The sequence below is a fragment of the Canis lupus genome, chromosome 35 (genome assembly GCF_048164855.1).
Source record: "Canis lupus baileyi chromosome 35, mCanLup2.hap1, whole genome shotgun sequence".
Classification (NCBI taxonomy): Eukaryota; Metazoa; Chordata; class Mammalia; order Carnivora; family Canidae; genus Canis; species Canis lupus.
In genome coordinates, this window is record NC_132872.1 from 5806192 (window position 1) to 5828492 (window position 22301).

The 22301-nt window shown below is 37.5% G+C and overlaps 1 protein-coding gene across 5 annotated transcripts in view; it reads left to right on the plus strand.

Moving 5' to 3' along the window:
- The window catches only part of KPNA1 (karyopherin subunit alpha 1), a 70387-nt gene that overhangs the window by 40514 nt on the left and 7572 nt on the right, over positions 1-22301 (plus strand). For all 5 annotated transcript variants that reach the window (XM_072812248.1, XM_072812250.1, XM_072812252.1 and 2 more), the window contains 8 exons: positions 1311-1405; positions 8026-8157; positions 9523-9611; positions 9951-10050; positions 10604-10767; positions 11740-11818; positions 16101-16226; positions 17947-18074. In XM_072812248.1, the coding sequence (XP_072668349.1) occupies positions 1311-1405; positions 8026-8157; positions 9523-9611; positions 9951-10050; positions 10604-10767; positions 11740-11818; positions 16101-16226; positions 17947-18074 (913 nt within the window). The remainder of the gene's footprint in view (positions 1-1310; positions 1406-8025; positions 8158-9522; positions 9612-9950; positions 10051-10603; positions 10768-11739; positions 11819-16100; positions 16227-17946; positions 18075-22301) is intronic.

Below are 22301 nucleotides of genomic sequence, written 5' to 3' on the forward strand. Positions count from 1 at the left end.
AGCATCAGTTATTTTGGTAGTCACAATACAGTAATGCTTCACTGTATTTGTAGCCATCTAAACTCCATAGAACTTTTCTCCATGCACTGTTTTTAGGTTTTGTCTCTAAAATCATGTAGCTTTTTTTTTGTTTTTAAGGTTTATTTATTCATGAGTAACAGAGAAAGAGAGAGGGAGAGACCTAGGCAGAGGGAGAAGCAGGCTCTTCACAGGAGTCCAATGTAGGACAAGATCTGGGATCCCAGGATCATGATCTGAGCCGAAGGCAGATGCTCAGCGGCAGAGCCACCCAGTCGTCCCTCATGTAGAATTTTTTTAAGTTGCTTTTTAAAAAACTCAGTTGCTAAATCCTGCTTTAAACCCTGTTGTTTTCTTGTTAACTTCAGCTTACTGTTTTTCCTACATGCTCTGTAATCTGTCATTTTAACTAATCTTTATTATGATCATCATTGTTATCTGAATGGTTGATAAAAATGTTGAACCAGGCAAAGATCATGTCATCAGAGCTTGCTCCAAATAATACTGAACTATTAGTCACCTTTTTTGTTTTTGTTTTTGTTTTTCAGTAAAGCCATGGACTTGGCTAAGAATCCCTGGTAATAAGTACTGTAATCCATCTGCCATTTTTCTTACATCACTCTATGAATGTCATCAAGAACTTCGTCAGATCTGTCACTGAAATTACCATACGATTTTTCAGGACATTTTCTATCTATTTACCCAACAGATTCTTAGAATGATTTCATTTATAAGATACTCTGTTGTCATAAATGAAAAACGAGATTAATTTGGCAAATAATCTTTAATGAATTCTTGCTGGCTCCTACTTACCACTACTGCTGTAAAATTAAATCCTGCAAGCACATGCAGTCACCTAATGCAGTTTCTTAAAGCAACTTATTGTTAAACAGAAAGACTAAAAACCCATATACAGAGATGGGGCTAAATGAAGTGTACCGAAATAATAATATGGTTGTGTTTGGTTTTCCCCCACTTCCTAAGTTTTCTAAAGTTGTAGAGGCGATAACTTTAATTTTTGAGAAGTCTGCTCATCATTTCCACATTAAAGCTTACCTTATTGTAAGGTAAGGTACAATAGTCTCAAAGTGAGCTACCCTACTCTCAAAGTGATTGAACTCAATTTTACATTTTAAATTTTACATTTTTTTTTTTTTTTTTTAGATTTTCAACATGAAAGAGATGCTAAAATGGAGGGAGGGATATTATGAAGTAAATTTGAGATAATAAAGTCCTTGCATTGAAATGAAAGGATTATTTTTCTTCTTTCCTTTTATCTTACGGGGAGACAGAACCTAATCCTCCTATTGATGAAGTCATCAGCACACCGGGAGTGGTGGCCAGGTTTGTGGAGTTCCTCAAACGAAAAGAGAACTGTACACTGCAGGTGCGAATCATTTTCATTTCTTGCCTCATATTTTAATTCCCTTTGCAAACTTAAATTTTATATACAGATTTGTTACTTCTGTTAATTTACACAAGGGGTTCGTTTTTGGTACATTGTTCCTGACAACCACATTACAAGCTGCTGTGATAGCTCTGTTAACATCTAAGGCCCTTGGCTTTACTCTTTAGAATTCTTGTTATTTTTAGTCATGAAAAGGACTATTTTATGGTGATTGTGGATAATACTTATTTGATAGGGAATTGTCTGTGGTAGAGGAGTCATTATAAATAGAATTTAAGGGTGAGCTATGTAAAATTTGGTTTTGAAGGATTTTTAGATTATATTTGTTGGCTTTGCAGGACTGTATAACAGAGGCTAGATTAGAGACTCACTAATCCCCAAACCTGATCCTAGTTAAATCCTTCCCTTTATCCTCAAGAGCTGACAAGGAGATAGCCTTGTCATGAATGTTGGTGCTTGGTACTAGGTTAATTTAGTTTATCTCAGGTACTGTATTATGTAGAGGTTCCAAGAGGAAATTCTTCACCTTCTAGATTGACAGTTTTCTTTCTTTCTTTTTTTTTTTCTTTTTCTTTTTTTTTTTACGATTTATTTACTTATTCATTCAGAGAGAGCAAAGAGAGAGGCAGACACAGGCAGAGGGAGAAGCAGGCTCCATGCAGGAAGCCCGATGTGGGACTCGATCCTGGGTCTCCAGGATCACACCCCGGGCTGCAGGCGGCGCTAAACCGCTGCGCCACCGGGGCTGCCCCGATTGGACAGTTTTCACAGTGGAAAGAAATAGCTGTCAACTACTCATTCTGGTAGTTACCTGGAAGTTTTAAAATACTGTTTTGGGTTTCTTTTTCTTTCTGAATAAAGTTGGATTTTTAGTAAACTGGTAATTTTTTAGTAGCTGTATTTCCTTGGTAGTAACCCACTGAATCAGTTTCTGCATTACTCTTTTAACTAGTACCTTTAGTATCTAAATTGTTTTCTGTAGTATCTAATCTGAAGGGCTCTGGCCCTTTCGAGAGATTCCATAACTATAAAAATGGGTTAGGTGCAAAGTAGATCACACATGAGGTTAGTTTTCCAAGTACATTTGCCAATAACAAGTTAAGTGTAAAGTAATTTTCACCCTCCTGTTTGTTTTTGCCTTACTTTCTAAGGCTATGGAGAGTGGGGCAATTTTTATAAGTGATGATAACCCCTGCCCCCAGGCTCTTTACTGTCCAGAGGATTGTAGACAATTCATAAGACTTGATGCTTTGTCTTGATATTTTCTCTCCTTTCCTCCCACCCCATCTTTCTCCTCCTTTTACTCTCTTTGTTGCGGTGATGAGTTCTTTCCAGAAGAAAAACAAGAAATCCAGAAAAGGTAGAGTACTTCAATGTCCCATCAGTTTTTCTTCTCCAGTTTGAAATTTACTAATCCCCAAGTTCATTTGAATTAAGATTCTGTTTTGCTAGCTGCCTCTTGGATTGTAATTCTGGTCCCCGTCTAAGGCCAGGATCATCGGACACCTGAAAAATAATCAGGTTCACCTAGAGAGCAAGGAAAGAGACTTTTATCAGAAAAAAAAAAAAAAAAAAAGGAAATCCAGACAACCAACACTGCAGAGTACCAAGCCTGAGCCCTAAGCAACCTGCCAAGAGAACCAGAGGGACCAAATGAAGAGCCTTACTGCAGTTTATCATTTGAAAAGCTTTGTAGGAAGAGGGAGGTAGGGAAAATTATCATTGTTTATGTGAACATATGTTTTTGTCCTATTTCTGACAATGAGAGTGGTTGAGAGATACTGAATTTTCTCCTGGATCTAGCCATTTTAAATAGGTGGTCACAGAGGTCCGGTTCCTTAATGTATTAAAGAATAATGGTATAACCTCCTAGGCCTAAAATGAAAAAAGAGAAACGGATCTTTCCCCATCTCCACATTTTCCAATACTCCCTAAAGAGTGCAGTGTGTTCTCTCAGACAGTGCCCTCTCCTGGCTCCCATGTGTAAATTCTACATCATTTTTGATTCTGTAATCCTAGAGCTTGATCTTCTGAAGATGAAAGCCTTTGGAAATCTCTAATATGCTTCTATCTAAATTCTGAGGTTTCCACCCTTGTGCAAACAATCAGGCTGGAAGATTGAGAAATGATTCCTCTAGAAGCGACCATCTCATGATTTTCAACTTAGCTATCCAAAGACTGAGAAATAACCACCCTGTTTATTATTTAAAGGTCATCATCCCCAGCTTTTCTTCTGTGTACATTTTAAGCATGGTGTTGTTCTCTCTCTAATGTGGCTAGTGGGTAACATCAACCAGTCCAGAAGCAGGAGAAGCAACTATATTGAGGGAGACACTAGAGCCGGGAGACTTCGTGCTCTTATAATTAGACATGCTCTGGGAAGCTTGGAGGGTACTCCTTCCTCTATCTTCTTAGAGAGCATTAGGATGTAAGTTGTCCCTGATACTCCTGCCTGCTTCCTAGAAATTTGAATAGTGTGTTTTTGGAATGGGGCTTTTGCCATTTCTCTTCTGGAAAGAGAGTAATAATATATAGTCATAATAATAGCTCAACTCACTGATAAATTCTGTGGACAAACTTAATCCCTTCATTTCATAAAGAACTATGAATCCTAGTGAAGGGTCTCTTGACTTACTTTCTGACTCTCCTTGTGCCCAAATCAGTGAGGTACCTCATGCCAAGGAGATAACAATGTCTGCTTTGGGCAGTGCTACCCAGATACTCATCTCCCTTCAAATAAGATGAACAGGGATGGAATCTAGGATTTTGGCAACAGTGTCCTCTAACTAAGAGCATTCTCCAGCTCAGTGACATGAAGGCCTCAGTCATATCTGAACCTTTGATACAAGATTGGTCTGCCTTATGGTATATTCTGTGGGCCTACTTTGTTTGGTTTTTTGAGTCTAGGCCCAGCATGTACAATTGTACTGTCCTTTGCAGTGCTGAGATGCATTCTCAAACTTCTTATAGAAGCTTTTTATGAAAATAGCTAGAAATAAGTAAATTGCACCCTAGTTCCATTCATTAAGTACTCTTAAAACTGTAAATTTAAATTAAATTGGTTTAGTTTCCCCATTCTTGCCCTTCTTGTCCCATAGAAAAGCTTAATGGGATAAACTGCAGTAAGCCTTCATCCTCTTGTGTCTTTTCCCATCCTCATTGATCCCTCTACCTTTCTTGAAAGGTTGCTCAGATGACTCAGGCACTGTTCTCTGCAGAGTTTGATATCTGGGTTTATTTTTCTGATGTGAGCCTCTCTTTTCACTTGCTCTCCAGGTGAGCCTGGCATTTGCTAGGAACCAGAGTGGACCCGGCAAAGTGGCCAGCAACAGAGTCCTGATCCAAATGGAGAAAGGGAACCAGGCGTACCTCAACCTGGAGTGGGAAACTTGATAGGAGGTCAGAAGTACTTCAGCTTTGGATTCTCATTTTCCTTACTTAAGGAACTGAGCACCAGAAGGTAGAGACTGAGAAAGGGAAGAGAGAAAATACCAAATCTTCAGTGTGACCTTCAGATTTCAACTCCAGCCTTATTTAGCAAGTCTGGACAGTGAAAAGTAATAGTGGAATTACAATTTATAAGCAATCACAGCATGACAGGTTGTTTTCCTCGCATGGTACCATTCTTAGAACATTCAGAATATGGTAGTTTAAAACAAAATAGAGGGAGAAAGGATTATAATTATTCTGGCTACCATTTATTTTCAAGTGATAGCATTTCTTAGATTTTACCCATCGTATTACTGATTTTTTTGAATCTCGTGGTTACTTAAATTACTTTTTCTGGCCATTTGTTTTTGCTGTCAACTCTGGACTTTCACATTTCATAGCTCTCTTGCATGTTAAATTCTAATCTGGGACCCAAGGCTGAAACATTACAACACTGAAAGCAAAACTCAGTGAAAGAGAGGTTACATAGTTTGAAGTACCATCAGTTTCTTAAAAACATACATATTAAACACATTTGAAAGTTGTTTCTTTTAGCACTTTAACAGGGGCCTGTATGAGGGGAAGTTTCCTCCCTCCCTCCCTCCCTCTCTCCCTCCCTCCCTTCCTTCCTCCCTCCCTCCTACCTACATATGTACATTTCACACAATACACAGATGGGCATCTGATGAGTTTTTATAAGGTAAACATCAAAGTAATCAGTATGTGTGTGTGTGTGTGAGAGAGAGAGAGAGAGAGAGAGAATGCCTTGTTCATGCAGATTATGAATTTCAGCAGCTCTCTGGTTATAAGTTACTTATCTGTCTCTGTCTCTGATGCTTTCTGATTTCTGTTCTTACCAAGTGAGGCCCTGAATCTTGTTTTCAGAGGTTGTCATCACTGTGTACTTCTTAGTAATAAACATAACTCTGGTACATTCTTCTTTTTTCAGATATCCTAATTTCCAATTTTTTTCCATCCATGTTTAGCTTATTATATTTTCCTATTCATTGTCACTTTGTTTTGCCATTTCATTCTCTTCAGTAGCATCTGGAATTCCTTCTCGTTTCCTGTGAGACCCCTGTATTAAACCTCATCAGATAAAGAGCAGTTTGAACTCTGGCAGCAATGAGTATTATAATTTTTTCTCATTGATAATTCTTTAACAAGCCTTCACCTACACAGGTCATTGTTACCATTTTATTTACATCAAAATCTCACCACAGTCTATTTTCTCTTAGATGTAGACTGGTATGTATACCCATCTCACTCATTCTTCATAGTTCTCATTCCTTTGGCTTGGTGTCTTTGGTATCTGATGACTCTTTGTTCAGCTTGGAGCCTGTCCTCTGGCAGAAAGGTTTGCTTTTGTATTTATATTATCTATCTCTGTTAATCAATTTTAACTCTGCTAGTTAGTTTTCCTAGAAAGCAAAGGAAGCTACATTATAGGTGAACTGTTTTTAGCATCTTCTAAATAATCTGGCATATCTTTGGCATATCATTATTTGAAATTTTTTGCCCTAAATAGCAAAACTCCAAGCAATTGAAAGATTCTTGTCAGTGTTACAGGTGTGTGTCTGAGAGGAGACTGGCTGGACTTCTAAGTATACTCGATTGGGACGCTGTAATCTAGGTCTCTTTGAATGGCTGCATAACATAAATTATTAGATTGTTGGATATTTTTCTCATGGTTTCCTCAGTCATAAACTGCAAAAGCCACACTTCTCTGGGATGTTGTGAGGAACATATGTGAGTAATGCTTTGAAGATATAAAGTACTGAATAAATGTAAAGTTTCAGTTCAGACAGATTGAAAAGGATTAGAGCGCTGGTTTCAGGAGTGATTTAATTATGGAGATATGAGATGGAGTTTTTATTTTGTGATCCTCAGATTTAGAAGTCTCTTGAACTCTTAACAAAGTTACCTAAAAGAAAATATTTTCCCTTTAACAGTGGTGCTCCTGGTCTGGTCCTCCTGGTTGCCATAATATCATTGTCCATTTAGGCTGTACTGTATCTCATTTGTGTATGTCACATTTATAGGTTTCTTGGAACATCCCTTTCTTTAAGTGTCTTCTGTGAATTTGCTGTCATTCACATGGCTTTAGACTATGCTAATCATATGGTCATCCCATGTCCTCTGCCTTCCTCCCTGCAACTCCAGTGATTAATGATTTAGTTTGTCACATGACTCAGAAAGCTTTTGGGTTAACTGAAAGGCAGCTGTCATGTGACAAATTATAGTTTAATAAGAACTCCTAAGTAAATAGAACTTTAAGAGTTCATTCTTGGATTTCTTCATTTTAGGCTACAGAGTCAAATTATTGTAGAGATGGGCAGATTACTAAAATAGTATACTTTTTGTTGGCCATGATTTCCTTCATACCTTCTGTTTACCAGTTTATCAACCTTTAAGAATGTTCTTAAAAAAAAAGTCTTAACCTCTGCACCTTAATTTGGAGCCCTCTCATTTTGTCAGAAGCTCTTATGCTCTGAAGTTGCCATTTCTATTAATTGAATGCGAGTTAACTCCTTTTGGCTCAGTTATTTAAAATATCTGTTACCTTTTTCAGTGTGCTTGTGTCTTAAACATTTTACATTAACATCCTCTCTGCTTTTTACTTCACCCTATAGAAGTATTTTGTATTAGATAATATGGTTTAAGGCCAAAGGATAGTACATAAGGTTTTATGATGAGAGGTTTCCCATTCACCCCTACCTCTCTATATAGGTAACGACTATTTATGATTTTTTGTGACGCCTTCCAGAGATATTCTATACCATAAGTAAATTAATGCATATATTCCTTCTTAGCCTTTTTAGAAAATATATGAAGTTATCTTAATGTAGAGTTAGGCTTTTTTTTTTTTTTTTTTAATTTGTTTTTTTGGGAGATCACTATATCAGCATATGAAGCAGTCCCTCATTCTTTTTTGGTCTTAATGTCAGTTCTACTTCGGTCTGAAATTTGAGACATCCAGAATATTCTTCTAGATTGAGGTATTTCTACTGGGAATTCTCCATTTAAAATTGATACCAGAATCCATCTGATAATTATGTGCAAATAATGATTTCATATTCTTTTCTTCATATACAGAAAACCTTATTGTTATAGCTAAAAACAAGCTATTAAATGCTAATAAGATAATAAAATTATTTTTATTTTTATAGTTTGAATCAGCTTGGGTATTGACAAATATTGCTTCAGGGAATTCTCTTCAGACCCGGATTGTGATTCAGGCAGGAGCTGTGCCTATCTTCATAGAGTTGCTCAGCTCAGAATTTGAAGATGTCCAGGAGCAGGTAAAAAAAAAAAATGAAGCAAAGAGAAACAGGTGAAAGAATACCATTTTTTCCTTTGGTCCTACATTTAGGGCCTCAGTTTCACCACCTGGCCGTGGTGATCCGTGGTTCATCACAGAGAGTGTTATAGAAATCTAACCAGAAGGGAATATTTCATAGTGAATGTAGGCAGCATCTCTTCTGGAAACATAAAACCATTTTCCCCTTGTAACCCTGAAATTTTTTTAAGTGCTATATATACATTTTATTTTTATTTTATTATTATTTTTTAAAGATTTTATTTTTTAGGTAATCTGTATACCCAGTGTGGGTCTTGAACTTAGAACCCTGAGATCAAGACTTGCATGCTCCACCAACTGAGCCAGCTAGGTGCCCCAAGCCCTATATACTTTTTAAATTTTAATATTTATTTATTTATTTTGGAGAGTGCATATGAGCAGGGGGAGGGGATAATAGGAAGGGGGAGAGAGAAGAGAGAGAAAGAATATCAGGCCGACTCCCCGCTGAGTGTGGAGCCTGACAAGGGGCATGACCCTGAGATCATGACCTAAGCCAAAATCAGAGCTGGACGCTTAACCAAATAAGCCAGCCAGGTGCCCCAGCCTTAGTAGTAGACCACGTAAGTAGTTACGGAGCTTTTACTTGTGGGATCTCTAGCATTGACTGAAGTAATAGGTCTTTGCTACTTTTATGCAGAAAAAGAGCTAGAAAACGTGAATTTTTTATTACTGCAGACTTTATAAAATTCATAAATAGAAGTCAATGCTAAATGAGCAGGATTTTCTTCTGCTTAAATGAGGTATAATTTACATACAGAAAACTGCATATATTTAAAATGTACCATTTGATAAGTTTTGACATATGTATTTACCTGTGAAACCATCACAGTCAAGATAATATATCCGTTACCCCCAGAAGTTTAACAGCTTTCTGCATTTTGATTGCTCTTAAATTCTTTGTTCACTGTTTTCTTTTGTAAGCAAGCTTAGAATACATTTTTATCAGAGACTGATAAGCCATTTGAATCTCTGCTCTGTACCAAGGGGTGTATGGAATGTTACTTAGGGGTGGAGTCCCCTGAGGTAAAGAATATGTATAAGAACTGGTTCCTACCTTTAATAAGCTTATACCATGAGTGTTCATATGTCCACGTTATAATATTTTAAGTCTTTCCCCAGTCCTACAACTACTGCATTTGATTCCCTGATAATGAACTTAGAAGTGTTAATAGTTCATGCCTGTATATGTTGATTAATTGCTATATAATTTTGTTAAGAGTTATTGTGGTATTTTGGCATCTTTCCTGAAAGAATTATGAGAGAATTACACTACACAGCCTATCATTAATGAATAATTCTTTCACAGGCAGTCTGGGCTCTTGGCAACATTGCTGGAGATAGTACCATGTGCAGGGACTATGTCTTAGACTGCAATATTCTTCCCCCACTTCTGCAGTAAGTTTGTTTCTATTATTACTACTATTTTTTGAGTAGTAGAAATATAGAAAGTTCCTCAGAAAGCAGTACATCTTTAGAAATTGTTTTGGATTTTCTGTTATTTTTCATTACAGATATTTTCCTACTAACTTGTTCAGATCATTTCTTCAGGGACTCTATCTTACTCTAGGGCCAAAATTCTGAATTGGTGCTGTTAGAATTAATTCAGCTTTATTATTCTGGAGAAAAGCTATTTAAAGACATGTTTATCAGTAACATTAGGTTTAGTATTTATCATATGCTATGAGATAATTAATATCCATTACAGAGTTTACCATTGTATCATCATGCTTACAGGTTATTTTCAAAGCAAAACCGCCTGACCATGACCCGGAATGCAGTATGGGCTTTGTCTAATCTCTGTAGAGGGAAAAGTCCACCTCCAGAATTTGCAAAGGTAAGGATAATGCTGTGGGAAATGGGCAGACAAGGTAGAACTCGATAAATATTAATGTGAACAGAAGGATTATAATTTTTCATAAAATTTAAAATGTTAGGATTTTAACTGTTTAATGTTTAATTTTATCTAGAGAAATAGGGTTTTTCGTTGTTTGTTTTTGTGTAATTTGGGATAAATATTCACCGACTGTGTACAAAGCTCTGAATGAATCTTAAAACCTAGCATTTTTTGTTCATAGCAAAGTATCTAAAACACAGAATTTCTTAGCTTTACCACCTGTGAAAGTTTGTTTCAACAAGGAATCTCACTCTGAGAACTGGTATATTCTTCAGTCTCTGAAATTATTTTCCTTGGTCTATGACCACCTCATTAAAGTAAACTGCAAGGCACTGACCGCATTCCCAAAGATGGAGATGCCACTTGGCCACTTGCTACTCCGTTTCTAGAAGTATTATTCACTCCCAAAGTTAACCACATGTGTATGAGTTTCTCACCTCACTTTGGCTTTTATTCTGTTGAATTTCATTATTGTATCATCTTCCCTTTACAGGTTTCCCCCTGTCTGAATGTGCTTTCCTGGTTGTTATTTGTCAGTGACACTGATGTCCTGGCTGATGCCTGCTGGGCCCTCTCATATCTGTCAGATGGCCCTAATGACAAAATTCAAGCCGTCATTGATGCAGGAGTATGTAGGAGACTTGTGGAGCTGTTGATGTAAGATATCTTAAAGTGTGTCTGTTCTTTTGTCCCTATATTAGTTTGTTTTCTAGATGCTGATAAATATTTTAATACGTGATACTGACTTAATGTGCTTTGGGCGGCTCTCTTTTGTTACTTACATTGATGTCAGATCTGTTTATTGTGAGGCTTCTATAAAGAACTGCTTATTCTTTTGCTGTGAGCAGGAACATTTGGAAAGCTCTGTGTAATTCAGCTAATGATTAATGACCTTAGACCAACCACTGGATAGAGAGCAGAAGGCATATTGCCACTAAAAATAGTCATTCCTAAGGTGCCTGGGTGGCTCAATCATTTGAGCATCCAACTCTTGATTTTTGGCTCAGGTCATGAACCTCAGGGTCATGAGATGGAGCCCTGCATCAGGCTTTCTGCTGGGCATGGAGCCTGCTTAAGATTCTCTCTCCCTCTACCCCATGCGCCCCCCCCCCCACCTCTCTTTAAAAATAAGTCATAAAGAGGAAGTGAAAACTATATTAAAGAACGAGAGGGGGATCCCTGGGTGGCGCAGCGGTTTGGCGCCTGCCTTTGGCCCAGGGCGCGATCCTGGAGACCCGGGATCGAATCCCACGTCGGGCTCCTGGTGTATGGAGTCTGCTTCTCCCTCTGCCTATCTCTCTGCCCCCCCCCCCCCCCCCCACGTGTGACTATCATAAAAAAAGAAAAAAAAAAAAAAAGAACGAGAGGGAGATCTTGGAATCCAGGTGATGGAATACCTGGGAAAGATTATTAAGAAAGATTTGTAGTCTTTATCCAGAGATACTAAATAAAGAGTAAGATAGGTCTTCCAGGGGATACCAAACACAACCTCATAGCATTTCCTTAAAAACCACCATAGATACCTTTGTGCTCTAAAGTCCCATCACATTATTTGGTTTGGATTTCAGTCCTAAGGAAGAGAGACTAGGGATAAAACTGTTGGATTAACATTTCTTTTCATGGTTGCAGGCATAATGATTATAAAGTGGTTTCTCCTGCTTTGCGGGCTGTGGGAAACATTGTCACAGGAGATGATATTCAGACGCAGGTATGAGTAAATGTAACTATTTTTTTCAGTAAGACACAGTACATTGAACCCTGTGATTGTTTCTATTACAGTATTTAACTCTGTGTTACTAGGGAGAATTGTCACTTTGTTTCATTAATGTTTGTTAAAAATGTTGCCTTAGCAGCTACTATTCAGTACCTTCACTGGCTCTCTCTTGACCTGTTGTTTATAGCAATTTTGGCTTCCCCTGGATAGAACTTACCCTTTGTTAGTCAAGTTTATTTCCCACTACTCCTTTTACTTGAAGTGGTTCTTGTGAGCACCGGAAGCCTCCGGTAGCATCCTTCTCTGTCATCTTTGTCTCATTTCTAGTAACTTCCCCTTTTTTGTACATGGTTAGTCTCCTATGTGAAGAGGATTCTCTCTTATTCTTAATGTCACCCCTCCCCCCCATTCAGCTTCTATATCAAGATATATCATTCACAGTGGACTGTTCTAGCTATTTTTCTTTATCTCTCAGATATACTGGCATTGTCTTTAAAATTCATTTCCGGGATCCCTGGGTTGCTCAGTGGTTTGCCACCTGCCTTTGGCCCAGGACGTGATCCTGGAATCCCAGGATCAAGTCCCGCATTGGGCTCCCTGCATGGAGCCTGCTTCTCCCTCTGCCTGTGTCTCTGCCTATCTCTCTGTGTCTCTCATGAATAAATAAATAAAATCTTAAAAAAAAATAAATAAATAAAATAAAATTCGTTTCCTAGGCTTCCATGGTATTGAAGTATTTTTGGTCTTCTGCTTCACTGATCATTTCTCCTTAGCAAGTTCCTCTTCCTGTTCTTTCTTGTTTGTGGGATTATGCCCTGGAGGGGATAATTATTCACTGATATTATGTGTAACTTCAACCATCACCCTGGGGCAGCCTGATTGAAATTGAGAATTAGGTTTTCCCCTTAGTTCTTGCTTAACCAGCCCTGACCTGCAGGAAGGCATTTAATGTCTTCACTTTTCTAATTTCTAAAATTTGGATTTGTACTTGAAGGTGTCTTCCAGCTCTAATACTTACTTTAAATATATGCTGTCCAGAATGGTATTCATTATTTTCCTTGATATGCTTGCACCTCTGCTTATTTATTTTACCTCAGTGAACAACACCAACAGTTGACCACAGCAAAAACTTGGACATTAGCTGGATTATTCCTCTTCCACCTTTCTCATCAGTCACTAGGTGCTGTCTCTAATCATCCCTTGTAGTGCTTAGTTTAGACATTTCTTGTTGCATTCCTGTGTCACCAGAAGGATGCTTGTAAAATGCAAATTTCATCATGTCATTCTCTTACCTATAATTTTTTATGGTCTCCTATTGTCCATAGAGGGTGTTTAAGATCCTTTAAAATCTGGCACCTGTTTAATGGAATGCTATGCACCAGAATGAAGAACTGTTGAGCACTGCTACAGAAATATTTCCAGGTTCTATCATTTAAAAAGGAAAACAAGGGGCGGAATAGTGTGTAGGATCTTTACTATTTATATAAAAGGAGGCAGGGAGGAGAGGAGAAGAAAACAACATATATGCTTAATTATATTTGCATAAAATTTATCTGGAAGGAGACACAGGAAACTAGTAACATTGGTTGTCTCTGTAGAGACCTGGGTTGCTGGGATACAGGAATGGAAAGGAGGTGTTTTTGTTTGTTTGTTTGTTTTAATATAGTCCTTTATACTTTCTAAATTTTTAAATTAAAAAAAAAAAGTTTCTGTCTTTCCCTATGCTATGCTCTGTGGTTTTTCCATGTTTATTCCTTGGATTCTCTGTGACCACACTCATCCCTAAGTTTTAACACACTCTTGCTTCCCTCTGTACCGAACGTAACTCCCACGTCCCCATCCCTGCTCTAACCACTCCTTATACGGATCCATACTCTGCTTTGAATGTCGCCTCATTCTTCAGGTGTTAATTAATCATATAATATCCTGTTAATATTATTTTTTCTGAGAAGCCTTGTTGCTACCACACTCTTACGTTAAGTGCTGTCTTTTGTTTCATCTGTCATAGCACGGATCACACTGTACCGTAACTGTCTAATTATGAGATTGCCAGCTTCTAGTGGGAGACCGGAGTCAATGTTTTTCATTTTTGTCCTTCTGTAGTCTTAGGAGTTCTGGCACAATGTGTAAGGACTCAAAAACTACTGAATGAATGAAGTTCTGTCTACATCTAGTTCTGATGTCCCTTAAGTTCTATTCCTGGATCTCCAATAGTCTGCTTGCATGTCTCACATTTGTGTCTCTCACAGTTTATCTTCTTTCCCCCAGAAAGCTGCTTCCAAGTCTTTTTTTCCCCCATTTCAATTAATGAGGTAACTATTCACTCCCTATTGAAACTTTGCAGTCATATTTGGTGTTTCCATCTCTCACACCTTGTATAGCACAGTCACCAGCTCTTGACTTTCAGTGTTTTGGTATCCTTATCTGCTTACCCTTAGTTGGCACATGTTTTCTCTCGCAGAAGGGCTGTTGCTGTATCCACCTAATTTGTCTTCCTCTTCTCCCCAGCATTTTACTCCCTCAGTTGACTCCTCCTAATTACAGCTTAATATTTCCTAAAACAACCTTGTTCATGCTACTGTTCTCAGAAACATTGTTCTCAGAAACAATGAAGTTCTTTAATGACTGAGATAAAGAACTTTGAAAAACTAAAGAATTTGTACTTCAAGAAGATTTTAGTTGCATTCTTTCTTGTAGCCTACTGTTAATTTTGGGGGTACAGAACTCTTCCATATTTTGGTATTTTGTGGTAGCTTGTCTCAGCACTTTTTCATTTCTAGCCTTTATCTGCTATGTCCTCCCTCTTTGCTTGTAAAATCCTATCCGTGTTTTAAGGCATTCGCCTCACCGCCGCAGTCTTTTTTCCTGACTACTCCATACCAAGTCACAAGTTAAAGACAGTGGTTTTTTTAAATTATTTTTTGACATGTTTATTTTCTAGATCACACCTTTGGCTTTTAAAAATTGCTTTGTAGTATCTTTGAATACTGTTAAGATTGTGTTTCTTTAACCACGTTTAATTTTTGAGCTGTATGAATTAAATAGGCAAAAAATGGCTTCATTTTAATGTGTATTTCTTTTATTTGTGAGGTAGGTAATGTATTAAAATTTTAGTTTCTTTTAACAGTTTACATATTAAAGACAGCAACCATCTTACCTGTTGCAATTTTTTTAATACTATGTAGTGTGCATTTTAATTTTTTATTTTTTTGACGTGCAAATATTTCTATTATTGTCTCCCTGTAATTTCTTCCATTGTTTTTATGCTTGGAAAGTCCTTCACTATCCCAAAACCAGCTATTTATTGATACTGTCTTCTGTTTTTATTGTGTGGTTTTTAGGTTTACTCTTTAAATTGGTTGTGGGTTTATTCAGAATTGACTCTGAAAAAAATACTTTTCAAAAATAAAAAGTTGGGTGCCTGGGTGGCTCAGTCGTTTAAGCGTCTGCCTTGGACTTAGGTCATGATCCCAGGGTCCTGGGATCAAGTCACTTACGGGGCTCCTTGCTCAGCTTGTGGGGAGTCTCACAAGCTCAGTTTCTCCCTCTGCCCCCCACTTCATGCGCGCTCACTTGCTCTCTCACAAAACTAAAAAAACTAAAAAAAATAAAAGTTTTTCAACTAGTTAATCTCTGATAGAACTTTATTATATATTTAATTACTTATAATTACCTGCATTTATTTCTGGATGAGATATCTGTTCTGTTATTCAGTGATTGATTCTTGAGCCACCACATATTATTTCAATCATTATAACTTTATGATCTTAGTTTTGGTAGAGTAGATCTCCTTCGTGTGTATTTGTCACGTTCTCCCTCATCTTCGTAAGCTGTTTGATACTGAGGGCATATCCTTTTTATCCTTGTGTCCTCTAAAGCACCTGGTATACTTCTTTAAGTATGTATTTGTTGATTGACTACTGGGTAGAATGTTATCAGAGACTTAAAAAATCTGAGACCACTTTTGAATTTCTGGCCACTTGATATATTTACCCATTCAAAAGACCTTTAATATTCTGTAGGGAAAGGAAGATGAAGGGACACATTATTATGCCTTATGAAGGAGCAGTTATACAGTTGTAATATGTATCACAAAACTTTAATAATCTTAGAAATTAATTCTTATGGGCACTGAGTACTTTTCTACATATATAAAGTTATTTATTTCTAAAATTTCAAGGACAGACCTTATTTCTTTGCTTATATTTAACTCATGTTAAAAACATTTACTTCTTTTTGGATCAAAAGAGATTAAGTTTGAAACTTTTCCTTTTAGGTAATTTTGAATTGCTCAGCTTTGCAGAGTTTATTGCATTTGCTGAGTAGCCCAAAGGAATCTATCAAAAAGGAAGCATGTTGGACAATATCTAATATCACAGCTGGAAATAGAGCACAGATCCAGGTAATCCCATAGCATGTCCTTTTTTCTTCTATTTTTTTTATTGGCAAGTTTTAGTTTTTTTTTCAGTTAGCCTTAAATTTGTTTTTCATTATTGCCTTGGAGATCATTAACTTCCAACATTCTTATCTTGTTTAGTTTACTATTTTTTGTTGTTTTTTTTTTAATCCTACCTTACAGAAGTTCAGATTTTTGAAACTTACACTTTGGTCTTGGTTTTTCCCTCTGCCTTTAATATTTGATGATTTGCTAAGACAAGACAGAGGGTCTTAAATTTTCAAAATGTTTTGATGATCTTTATACTAAACAGATTGGCTTTATTCTTGCCAAGTAAAATATTTTTTTTCTAGTGGACCCATGTATTAGATAACTTTAGTTTTTCATAAAACCTTTGGGGACCCATATTTCTCTAAATGGTTATCCGCCCTTTAATTTTGTTCTTACATTACATGGGAGGGTAACCCAAATGGAAGATAAAAGCAAGCAGTGGGCCAAAGCGTTCAGCATAGGCCATGAGAAAGGCTAAACAACTGGTTATAAAAAAATAAAACACAGACCTATGGGACTTTGAGCGGAGTGGAACATAGAGGTTATCTCATCTAATATTCTCATTTGATGAAACTAAGGATGAGAGAAATAAAGTGATTTGCTCAAGGGCAGCCCTAGTAAATGACAGGATCAAGAGGACATGTCTTTCTACTAGACTTTGTTGGCTTCCTTCACTAGTATGATAGAGTTCTTGATCAGGAAAGCATGGTTGATGAATCACTAACTTCTGCTCATGAAACCAATATTACACTGCATGTTAACTACTTAGAATTTAAATAAAAACTTGAAACAAATAAAACAAAAAGCCAGAATGCTGCCAGGGACTAAGATTGATAGCTATAACGGTTCATATGAGGTGATTTCAGCTATAGTTGATTGCCTGCTGTCAGGCTCCTATGTAGAATTTGTCGGTTTCTGGATTTAGGAAATGATATGAATTCATTTTAGGTTTTTGAGCTAAGGAGAAAAATGAGGGACATAATTTGAGGCAGACTGTTTTAGTGTTCATATATGAGGAGTGAGTAAAAGTACTCTGTCCAACTACAGGCTATGCTGGTAATCTGGTGGGAGGTGGTGGGTTGGAATTGGATCAAGGCAATGCTAAAAGGGGAAGGGAAAAGGTGGCTCGGGATGTTTTAAATTGAGAATGTAAAGGAGACTTAGTGACTGATGAAATTTAGAATAAATAAGTAAATATACATAAAGAGAGGTTTGAGAAGGAGAACTTATATAGAGAGGGTGGATGATGTTTGAAGTGGATAGCAGATCTAAAGCAAGCTTTAGATCTTGGGGTGGAGCACCCAGAAGTGAGGACTGGATGGTTACAATACACAAGTCAGAGTTAGGTGCTGTGAAAGAAAGGAGACTAACAGAGAATACAAAATAGAACTTTTGTAATTTGTTACTGTGAATGAAACAAGAGACAACAAAGAAAAGAACTCAGGGAAAAAATTAGGAGATTATAAAATCCCAGACTCCAGGGGGGGTGTTACCAGTGATAATCAAGTATGGTTGAAAGGTTAGCGGTAAGAGGACTTAAACTCCTTCCAGTTAATTTTTAACACAGGGGAGAGGTATCATTAGGAAAGCTACCTGAAAAGTTATAATTAGTATCATGAACACTTTTACAAATTTTGTAATTTCCTTTTTCATTTAATTTTTTACTTAATTTCAGACTGTGATAGATGCCAACATTTTCCCAGCCCTCATTAGTATATTACAAACTGCCGAGTTTCGGACAAGGAAAGAAGCAGCTTGGGCCATCACAAATGCAACTTCTGGAGGGTCAGCTGAACAGATCAAGTAAGTACTAGCCAGGTAGCATCTAGTAAATTAAAAAAAAATTATGTCTACTAGTTATGAGTGCTCAATTCTAACCTCTTAGAAGATTGTTCTGAGTTTCATAACTAGACTCAAATGTGTATTTAATTCTCCCATTCCTTCTTGCTGAAATAATTCCAGGATAATAGAAAGCACAGTTAAAGTTTGAAAGAAGTTATTTATAACCAGTTGTTTGGCCTACTCTGGAGTTTTTGGTCAGAAAAATCTTAGTGTAGAAGGTTACTTGTAGAATCCTTGGAGTCCAACTTTAGCATCTAACTCTTGCTATTTTTAGTTTAGGTATTTTAATAGAATTTGATCAGACTTAAAAGAGGTTTATCTTAGAATAAAATGCCAAATTCACTAGAGACAGTGTCTCCCGAAAGTCCTATTAATACTCTGCAAAGGAAGCTGTATTAGCTTGAGACTTAAATGGCCTCTTGGGTGGCTTATAATTTTAATAGCTATAGAAGGCAAAAAGATGGACAGGAATCAGTTCCTTAAAGGAACATCATAAAATTAAATGCTAAATTATGGACATTCAGTATTTCAGATTTAAAAAATAAAAGATCAATGATGAAAAGATAAATGGAACTTAGACTCTTCCTAGCCTGCCTTAACTTTCTTTATGGGGAATTCAGATGAGGGGTTACACGAGTGTTGCAATAGTAACGCCTTCCTTATATATAATATCAGAAAAATAAAGCAATTTCTCATATTGTTGCTTTGTGGGTTAAATGTCAGCACTTAACCAATATTAGTTTTTAGTGCTCTGTTTGGAGTTTAAAAATGTAAAAGGTAGTCCTAACATTTCAGAAGTTGATTAGGTACAGAAGATAACTCTGTACCTAAAATAATATAATTTAAAAAATAGATTAACACTGCAAATAGCTATTTTGGTAAACATCATGGACAGCTTTTCAAGGAAGATTTCTAGTGGTCTTCAGAAGCAGTTTGTATGAGATTAAAGTCTTTTTCAACCTCCCAAGATTCTAGTTCTGGTTCTGGGGTATTATAATTATAAATATGCCACCACTGATAATGGCATTTATCCCAGTAATGGCAGTAATGTAGAAGTTATAATACGGTTTCTTAATTGTAATATTTAAACTTGTATACATATTTTTAAAACATTCCTAAAATACTGTGGTAGATTTCATCAGAAAGTATTCAAGGGTATTTTGCTCTGTTTAGAGAAGAGTGGAAAGGCTACTTACTATTCCTTTTTAAAATTCAGTATAGCTACTTATATAAATGAAGTTCATGATCAATCTCCTAGCAGTTTCTTCTTAACCAGATGAAGAGTTGAAAAATTATTACAGTCCAAATCACAGAAAATAAACTGACTTTATCACTGACAAAAGGCATCTGTGTGATTTTGCTTATTCTTATTCAGTAGAGAAGATTTAGATGCAAGAATCAATTAGAGTAACTTAGGAAATACCCATAATTTTTAGGTTAAATATAATCAAATGCTAATACATAGGTTTTTAGGAAGAATATTGCCTTGAATTAGAGAAAGTTTCATGGAAGAGATGAAACTTGCCATTGGGTAGAAGTTTGGTTATTGTGGAGGAGAGCAAATAGTATGAGGGTGTGAGGGAATGTGCACAGGTAATGTTATTGGAAAAGGCAACCAATATTGCTATAGGTTATGCTTTTGCAAGATGAGGAATTAAGAATTGGTGGGTTTTGGAAACTGGGATGAAGGCCTCAGTCGTGAGTATTGATTAGACTCATTGTCTTTAACTTTGAGAGTAGTATAAGAACATAATATTTTGAGGAGGAAAGAGCAATTAAGATGCCATTGCAGTAGTTAGTATACAGCCCGGATTAAGATGGTAGCATGAGATATGGATCTCAGGAGGGGAAGGAAGGTTCTGTAGGACTTGCTGGCAGGCTTTAAGTAGCAAGGAAAGGGAAGAGTCAGAGGTAACTGGGGAAGATGGTAGGTGGGTACCCTTCATAAAAATGAGGACACAGGGAATCCCTGGGTGGCTTAGTGGTTTGGCACTTGCCTTTGGCCTGGGGCGTAATCCTGGAGTCACGGGATCGAGTCCCACATCATGTTCCCTGCATGAAGCCTGCTTCTCCCTCTGCCTGTGTCTATGCCTCTCTCTGTCTCTCATGAATGAATGAATGAATGAATGAATGAATAAATAAATAAAAATAAAAAAATTTTAAAAATGAGAAACACAGGAAGGAATAGTGGGATATAATAGTGGTGGTTAATCTCTGTGTATTTTTTCTTTATACTTTTCTGTGTTTTCCAAATTTGCAACTAATGTTTATAATCATAAATAAAGCTTGGGGGGATCCCTGGGTGGCGCAGCGGTTTGGCGCCTGCCTTTGGCCCAGGGCGCGATCCTGGAGACCCAGGATTGAATCCCACGTCGGGCTCCCGGTGCATGGAGCCTGCTTCTCCCTCTGCCTGTGCCTCTGCCCCCCCCCGCCCCCCCCCGACTATCATAAAAAATAAATACATAATAAATAAATAAACAAATAAACAAACAAATAAAGCTTGGTTTTTGTTTTTAAAGATTAATTTATTTGAGAGAGAGAGAGAAAGTGCAAGTGGAGGAGGAGCAGAGGGATAGAGGCAGAAAAGCAGATTCCCCACTGAGTGAGGAGTCCAGTGCAGGGCTTGATCCCAGCGTCCTGAGATCATGAGCTGAGCTGAAAGCTTTTTATTTTTATTTTTTTAAAGATTTTATTTATTCATGACAGACACACACACGGGTGGGGGGAGGGGGATGTTGGGGCAGAAACATATGCAGAGAGAGAAGCAGGCTCCATGCAAGGAACTTGATGTGGGACTCAATCCCGGGACTCCAGGATCACGACCTGGGCCAAAGGCAGGCGTTCAACCGCTGAGCCACCCAGGTGTTCCTGAGCTGAAAGCTTTTTGTATTGTATAATCCTGTAGGTTTTCGTGAATGCATGTCCTATTTCTACCACTGTTGTGATATACAGGATAGTTCTACTGCCCTAAAAAATCCTCATTACTACTCTTTTACCCCCACCCCTCAAATCCCTGGCAGCCACTATATTTTTTTATTGTCTTTTTTTTTTTTTTAGGGGGGAGGGGAGAAGAGCAGACGGGAAGAATCTTAAGCAGGCTCCACACCCACCACAGAACCACAGAACCTGATCTGTACAGGGCTCAATCTCATGACCCTGAGATCATGACATGAGCCAAAATCAAGTGTTAGACATTTAACCAACTGAGCCACCTAGGCACCCACTTTTTATTGTCTTTATAAAAGTTTTGTCTTTTCTAGAATGTCATGTTTGGAATCACATAGCATGGAGTCTTTTCAGACTGGCTTCTTTGACTTAGTATGTTTAAATTGCCTTCATGTCTTTTCACAGCTTATTTCTTTTTATCACTGAATATAGCCCATTGTCTGGATACACTACAGTTTATCCATTTACCTATTTAAGAACATCTTGGTTACTTACGGGGTTTTTTGGAATTATGGATAAAGCTGCTATAAATGTGTACAGGTTTTGGCATGGACCTAAGTTTTCATCTCAGTTGGGTAAATGTCCACAGCGTGATTGTTGGATTGTATGGAAAGCTATGCAAAAAACTGCCAACCACCTTCCAAAGTGATTATCTTGTGTTGTAGTCCCATTAGCAAAAAAAAAGAGAGTCCTGTTGGCCCTCATTCTTTTTTTTTTTTTTTTTTTTTGGCCCTCATTCTTGTCAGCATTTGGTATTGTGTTTTGCATCTTATTAGATGTGGCATTTTTTTTTAAGATTTTTATTTATTTGAGAGTGAGAGAGATGGAGCATGCGCATGAGCGGGGATGTTGGCGGAGGACGGTGCAGGAGGAGAAGCAGACTCCACACTGAGGAGGGAGCCTGACTCAGGGCTCAGTCCTAGGACCCCAGGATCATGACCTGGGATGAAGGCAGCTTCTTAAACAACCGAGCCACCCAGGTCGGTTAAGAAGCTGTTTTAATTTGCAATCCCCTGATGATATATATATATATATATATATATATTTTTTAATATTTTATTTATTTATTCATGATAGTCACAGAGAGAGAGAGAGGGGCAGAGACACAGGCAGAGGGAGAAGCAGGCTCCATGCACCGGGAGCCCGACGTGGGACTCGATCCCGGGTCTCCAGGATCGCGCCCCGGGCCAAATGCAGGCGCCAAACCGCTGCGCCACCCAGGGATCCCTGATGATATATATT